The sequence below is a fragment of the Geospiza fortis genome, unplaced genomic scaffold (assembly GCF_000277835.1).
Source record: "Geospiza fortis unplaced genomic scaffold, GeoFor_1.0 scaffold118, whole genome shotgun sequence".
Taxonomy (NCBI): Eukaryota; Metazoa; Chordata; class Aves; order Passeriformes; family Thraupidae; genus Geospiza; species Geospiza fortis.
In genome coordinates, this window is record NW_005054380.1 from 288,711 (window position 1) to 296,330 (window position 7,620).

The window sequence follows — 7,620 nt, forward strand, 5'->3', positions numbered from 1 at the left end:
TGGCAACACTCTGAACAATCATGCAAAATCACAGCTTTGTATTGGGTTACTCTAGGTGCCTGTGTGACCCCAAAAAGCTGCTGTGTAGGAGGGAACTAGTGATTCAGGCAACTGTTCTTGTTTCCAACATTTCAGGTCACTTTGAGTGCCCACCATACAACCAGCAGACCATCAGAAGTGCTTACCATGTGAGGAATATTGAAGTCTTCAAACTCAAACAGGTCGGTAAAAAGCTTCTTTTTTTAAACAAGGGCAATTTTCATTAATTTGGAAGTAGGAAGTTGAAGGTACTCTGATCACATATGCTGAATACTGAACATGCTTTAAGAGGTTGATCAGACATCTGAGGGGTGTGTCCTTTGAGGAGGACTATTATGCTTAGCCATTATCCCTTTTAAATAAAGCTTTAAAAAATTTCATGGGGAAGCAGATACCTTTGATTGTGGGCAGAGGACTTGCTCTCTATCTGTGATTTCCTCTGAGTGCCTGACTTATGGTGATTATATGAATTCTTTTATAAGGCAGTATAAAGCACAGCTGGCTGCCTCATGTAGTCTAAACTCCTTTGTCAATATATTGTATTTATGCCATGTGCTTTTTGGCCTCACAGCTGAAGCGTCCCATCGATATATTTATGTCACATGACTGGCCAAGGAGCATCTATCACTATGGAAACAAGAAACAGCTCCTCAAAATGAAATCCTTCTTCCGGCAAGAAGTGGAGAGCAACACTTTGGGAAGCCCTGCTGCTTCAGAGCTTCTGCAGCACCTGAAACCCACCTACTGGTTCTCAGCACACCTCCACGTTAAATTTGCAGCTTTCATGCAACACGAGGTAAGGGGGACAGAAAATGAATGTATGTGTCCCAGGCACACTTTAGAATTCTCATGCAGGTAATAATGTCCAGAAAAGCAATTTAGTGGTTTTAGTTCTTAAAACTCAGTTAAAACCATGAAAGATTAAGTGGTGTTAGGACTATTGTTTTATGTAAATTAAAGGGGTGTAAATTACTCCTAATCTCCTTTAAGAACAGCAGGAAATAGCTATTGTTCTTGAAACTTGCTAATTTAACTGTATAGAAAAGCACTCTGGGGCTCTGTTGGGGAATCATATAACTTCACAATAGGTGAGAAAAAGGAAGCAACTTCAGAAAACCTGGTAAGGGAGTGATTGAAGAGAGAGGTTACCTGAGAGTTGGGGGATCCCTGTAGTACAGCTTTGCAGGTCTGGTAGCCCAGGTTTAAGCCAAAAACCAGCCTGTAGTTGAAGCAGTTATTCCTGAAGTGATGCCAGTGCTGTTCCTATTTACAAGTTATTTATCTGTAAAAATGTAACTCCAGACCCTGTAGGATCATCAAGTCTGATCCAATTAAGTTACAGTTTTTCTTTTTGCTCCAAGGCTGAATGTGCTCAGCTGAAATTAATAAGTGCTGAAATGTAGCTCTTGCTTTATCTTGCTATTATCTGCATCCTGCTTCCTGCTAGACTCCCAGTGAAATCTGTCATTCTCTTTGTCCCTGCTAATTTTCTATTTCAGAAAGTATTTCTCTGTACAAATTATACCTTGAAACCTGTCTATGCAGCTTGTTTAGAATGGTCATATTTCACATAAGTGCTAATGATTGTGTTAACACCATTTGCTTCCTAGACAAATTCCAAAGAAGAGTTACCAAAAGCAACCAAGTTTCTGGCTCTGGATAAATGCTTGCCACACAGAGACTTCTTGCAGGTGATGAACATTTGTAGAAGTTTTTCACTTTTTATTTAGTTTGTTTGATGTGCTAGTGCTGTTCTTAGGTATAAGATGAAGAATAGTGCTAATAAGTGGAAGAATTTTAAAGAAACTAGGAATGCTGGGTGTATAGAATGGTCTTTGTAGGATTTTGTCCTGAACTAAGCACATGTGTTGTGTAAGTGTAGTGTTTCCTTAACCCTACAATTTCCATCCAGCTTAGAACAAGTACCTGACACCAGTGGATGAGACCCAAATAGATTGTTGTGCGAGTGAGCTGCTGACAGTGTGTTTTTCAAATGCACTCAAGTGTTTTACTAGTCTTAGAGTAGCTTTTTTTCTGTCCTTTGGATGCCCTAGTAAATACCTTTGAAGGTGGAGGAGAGTATGAGGATGGGTTCTATCTGTGCAAAGGGACATGAATGCTAGTCCAGACTTAAAATCCTATAACAAAACTGATCTGGATTAGTACTATCTCCAGCAGCATGGAAGGTTTAATTATTTTGTGGAGTATTTAGAGTCAGAGTCTGACTAGAGCTTTGGCTAATCTACATGGTTTGATTTGGGTTAATGTCACTGAAGACAAACTGATCATAAAAAAGCTTAGAAATATTTCCTCTTAATTCATAGCTGTGCTAAGAGTGGTGTTCATATGGCAGAATGACTGTTCTTGTCAGTTCTTGGTTTGTATCCACTTAGAAGTGTCTTGGTTTGAAAGAGAGGTATCTGCCAAAGAAGGCAGGAATCTCCCTTGGAATAGAAAATATGTCTCCCTACTCTCCAAATTATTACAGCTTTTAAATTATGGGGCTTTCAGGCAAAGATACGAGAAAAGGAATAACAGTTCTTTACTAAAAAGAAAAAAAAACCCCAAAAACATGTATAAAAATAAAAGGCGCTGCAGGCACTTTCCCCTTCGGTGCAGTTCCAGTCACAGCCAGCAGGGGCGCTGCTGGCTCCCGGCTGGGCTGGGGCAATGATTCCCCCGCGCCTGCAGGGGGCGCTGTGGCGCGGGCTCGGTGCCGCTCTGCCCGTGGGTGATGGCGGACAGAGGGAAAAGGGGCTGGGCTCCTGAAAGCAACTGGGAGATGCTCCCTCTGGAGAGGGGGAGGAGGTCAGGGTCCTGGGTTTTCCCCTGAGTAGATGGTGAGTGTCCTTCCCAGTGAGATCAGATGTTAACAAGGTCCCAGTCCCACAGCCGCTCTGACGAGCAGAGGCTCACCCACAGTAAGGAGAGCCAGTGAAGGACAGAACTCCGCGGTGGCAGCAAATTCTCCCTGCAGCAGCAGTCCAGCACCAAGACCACAACTCTTACCTCTGATCTCTGAGAGTGAGCGAGGGCCAACCCTCAGCCCCCTCACCCCCAGCCAAAATCTGGCAATATCGCTGCCTTTCCCAAGGGGAAACCCCCCAGCTAAGAGATGCAGCAAACTGCATCCTCTCCCTTGTCCTGGCCACATCTTTTATCTCTTAAGTATCTGTTGTTTTGGTCTCTTAGGCAAGAAGTGGGGGAAAAATTCCCTAAGAGCAACAGAAGGCAGCATCAATTTAGAAACAGGCAAATTCTATTTCTCAGTTGCATCACTGTCCAGTTGCTGGCAGTAAGGGAAGGAGTGTGTTCTGCTTTTTAATTGCTGTAAGCTGCTGAAATTTAGAAATGCCTTTTTTACTGTTACTGATTGTCCTTTGTTAGCCTTTCGTGGGGGGCTGGCTTGAGAGGACTTGTTTGGTTGAGACCACTAGCTCAGTGTACTTTAAACTTCATTAAAACTCTGTACAGTGAAAGTAACATTTCAAACTTTTAATCAGATTCTGGTATCAAGAGAAATAACTCAATCTGTTTTCTTTGTGTTTGTAAGTAGATAATAGATGTGGAGCATGATCCCAATGCAGGTGACTCGCTGGAGTACGATGCCGAGTGGATTGCAATCCTCAAGGCCACCAACAGTCTTGTTAATGTGACCCAGAACTCCTGGAATATGCCCGAAAATAATGGCCTCCATGCCAAGTAAGTTGTCTGCAAAATACAAATGTTTGTTTGTTTTTCTGGACTGGAAGTAAAGGTATATTGGAGTTGTGTTCCTGTTCTGCAGCCTGTAATGCCTGTAGGACTTGCTAAATGCCTTGGAAAGAAAAGGGGATGCTCACAAAAATTGTAGTCTAAAGCATACAACTTCTTTACTGTTCTACCTGGGCAGTTAGTTTTATTTTGCAAACTTAGATACTAGCATCTGAGGGACAGAAGCTGTACCATGAAAATCAGGCTGAGTTATGAGCATGGGTTGACATAATACACTAATCCTTGGTAGAGAGAAGCATGTCTCAGTACTGACCAAAAGAAAATGAAAATGTTCCTGAAAAGCACTTGAGGAATAAAGTGTCTGTTGTAAGATGAATTTATAATCCATCTGTGAAGGTTGCAGTCTGTGCTGAGAACAGGCAGTACCTTTTGCCTTGCTTCACTTATTTAAACTTTATGCACTTGTTTAGGTGGGATTACAGCGTGACAGAAGAAGCCATTAAAGAGGTGTTGGAAGAGCTGAACCATGACCTCAAAATTCCTTGCAACTTCACATTGACAGCTGCTTGTTATGATCCCAGCAAGCCCCAAAAAAACATGGAGCCAGTTCATACCATCAATCCACAGACCACTGAGTTCTGTGCCCAGTTTGGCCTCACTGACATCAATGACAGGATCCAGCAGGCTAAAGAAGAGAGCTCAGGACGAGGTGAATGTGAAGAGGAGGAGGAAGAGGAGATGGACAGTACTGGGTCAGCTGAGGAACCCAGTGAATACAGTACAGATAATTCTGGCCTCTCATCCTTTAACCCAGATGAAATAATGCTGGATGAAGAAGGTGGTGATGAAGACTTGAGTACATGTTCTGTAGATCCCTCCCCTGACCACCCTCCTGAGTTCTCTACCAGCTTCTCCGACATCCGGGTCATGCCTGACTCCATGGCAGTGTCATCTGATGATGCCACGGACTCCAACAACGAGGAGCTGGAGAAGTCTGGGGGGAGCAGGCAGGGGGAGGAAAGGAGCCCCACTGAGAGGTCCTTAAAGCGCATTGGTGCTGATGAGAATGGGAACAGCGGCGTTAAAAAAATCAAGAGAAGGAACCAAGCTATCTATGCCGCAGAGGATGAAGATAAAACAGATTAACAGTTCACAGGATGTGTAACTAAGTTCTCTCCCAGCCTTTCTGTGGGAAGGTGGTGAGAATTGTATTGGACTACATGTGCTTTTAATGTTACATGATCTTAGTCATGTTACTTTCCTAAGCTCAGAGGCTGGGTGTACTTCTCACAGGGAAGGTGATTTACACAGAATAGACATCAAAGAAAGAACCTGAGACTTTTCCAACAAAGTACTTTGTCAAAGGATGTAAAGTTCATATATCTTTGATTTTGTTTCAGTTCTTGGTGTATGGTGTACATTCCATATCTTCAGCTGAAAAAGATTCACCATGCTTGTTTAACAAGAACTCTTAAACTGTACCCTGAGTCCAAGTGAGAGGATGTCTGACTTACAAGACAGAATGATTTTATTTTATTGCTTTTATCTTGTTTTATACTGAACTATTAACACAAAGTAGCATATGCAATAACCCTGTGAATGAAATTTGAAAATAGAATTCCCATGATAACAAAACAGCAACAGAAGAATGAAGATTTTTGTTTCTGGTGATAGTCATGCCACAGGAAAACTGTGGTCATAAACAAAACAATATGTGTTGTCCAGGATTGGCTTTTAATTACAGTTCTGACAGCAAACCAAGTCTCTTGATTTGGAGGATGACGGTTTTATGGGGACCATGAAAAGGTGCATCTCTGTTCTTAAAAACTCTTTTTTGTTCTGTTTCTTAAAACTTGAGAATAATGTCTTAAAATGGAAGTACTTAGGAAGGACAGCTTCCAAAATGTGGACACAACCACTGTCTCAACTCTGACTAATTAGGGTTGTGGTTTTTGTTCATACAAGGTGGTGGATGTGTAACAGCTCCCATTATCATTAGAGTCACTTTTCACTTGTCATTTCAGTAGCTGTAACTTGCTGAACTTTTAAAACTGGTTTTGGGATCTTCCAAAGCACTTTTGTAATCTTCAGCTGAGGGAGCTGCTGGAATAGAGACCCTCTTGGAAGTTTTCTTTTTTTTTTTTTTTCCCTGAATTATTAGTAAATGGAACTCCTTTGGCCTAAGAGGCCACGGGGATAAAACTGAGTGAATTCATGAAAATGACAGTGTTCTCAAGCATATGTCATTAGACACATTAGCCTTCCTGACAGATGGAATTCTTAGATGGAATTCCTCATGGCTGTGCTGCTTGAGAGCAGAAGTAGCTCCTGTGCTTTTCCCCCTCCAAGGCACAGGCACTGAGAAGGAGAAATCATCCTGACAGGAACAGGGAACTGGATAGAGGGCAGTGAGTGAAATATATCCATGAGTGTGAGTTGTGTATCAGGATCGGGAATTAATCTGTCTTTAGATCACTTCCATGGTCTGGAGTTCATCTTGCTTCCTCTCCTGTCAAGCAGTTCAGTACAAAAACCAAACATGTTAAGTATTCAAGGGCTAGAAAAGGGCATAATTAATGCTCTCAGCAATTCAATTAACAGCTCATCTGTCAGAACAGCCACCAAAGAGCTGTGCTGAGGTATGAGGAGAAACTGGGAGTAACCCGGGTGTGACACTCAGGGTATGTAAAATAGCTGTGAACTGTCAGGTAAATTATTGAAGCAGATGAGTCTCTTTAAGGGTCCTGGGTCTGCAGTGGTAAAATCTTAATCATACCTCATGATCTGAACACTATAATGGAAATAAAGTATTTTAAATATAAGTTCTGTTATGGACTTGAAAAGCCTCCCAGGGAACCTAAGCATGGCATTGAGCTCTCAGGGTGTCTGCACAGAAATAGAAAATGTATCTTGCATGTAATCGACTTTTCAGTCTGATTCCTTTTGTTTTTAAAATAAACTTCTCCTATGTTGTACCATGCCTCCTCCCTTCTGATGAATGTGTTTCTAGAAGGCATTCTAGAGAGACTTAGACTTAAGGAGAGTCTAGGAGACTTAGACTTAATGTACAATACAATAAAGATTTTTTTGTAAAGTATTTGTGTCCACTGAGCAGAGTGCAGCTGGTAAATACAGTGAACATAAATGTTTTTTGAGTGTGAATCATGTCTGACCTCTAGAGTTGCCGTGCCCTTCCTTGCAGTTGTTCACACCCTCTGCAGCTTGCAGTGTCCTCCCCTACCTTGCTTTCATCCATTACAGATTTTCCCTGTCACCAGGATTCTCTGCTGCAAGGAGGATTCAGTAGAAGTGCTGAGCTTTTCTACTAAAGGCCAGATACTTCAAAAAGGAAAACTCTAGGGAATGTTGATAAATTTAAATTGGCTTTTAAGACCCAGAGTCTCCAATCCTTTTAAAAAAGATTTAGTCTCTCTGAAAACTTTTGAAATGTTGATGAGAGACCTCTGGAAAACCTTTCTCTGTACATCCCTTGTATTTTTTCAGGGTATGTACTTAGTCTAAAACTATTTTTGCTGTTACTAATGCTTGAGAAAAGTGTTCACCTGTTCCATCCCAGGCCAGCACACAGGTTTTTTTCACAGCATGTCATCAGTCTGCTCAGAGAAAACCAGCAGAGAGGTATAGCCTTGTTTCATAATGGAGTATTTTAAAATTAAATCTATTAAGGTCACCTTGCGGCTGCATCCTAAGGTGTTTATTGTACTCCTGTTATCCTGTGCAGTCTCTAGCAGCTGCCCAGTCTCTGTTTTCCTGGGAAGGGAATCGGTTGAGAGGTGTGAACCCGAGCTGCGATATTTCTGCTATCTTTTTGTGGTTCTACCATCCTCCTCCCGTTTAATTCTGACT

The 7,620-nt window shown here is 41.9% G+C and overlaps 1 protein-coding gene across 1 annotated transcript in view; it reads left to right on the forward strand.

The window, feature by feature from the left end:
* Positions 1–6,733, forward strand: part of DBR1 (debranching RNA lariats 1) — a 13,185-nt gene extending 6,452 nt beyond the window's left edge. The window contains exons 3-7 of the mRNA XM_014308650.2: positions 136–221; positions 611–835; positions 1,650–1,730; positions 3,596–3,741; positions 4,224–6,733. Of these exons, the coding sequence (XP_014164125.1) occupies positions 136–221; positions 611–835; positions 1,650–1,730; positions 3,596–3,741; positions 4,224–4,899 (1,214 nt within the window). The 3' untranslated portion in view covers positions 4,900–6,733. The remainder of the gene's footprint in view (positions 1–135; positions 222–610; positions 836–1,649; positions 1,731–3,595; positions 3,742–4,223) is intronic.
* The last annotated feature ends 887 nt before the right edge of the window (positions 6,734–7,620 follow it).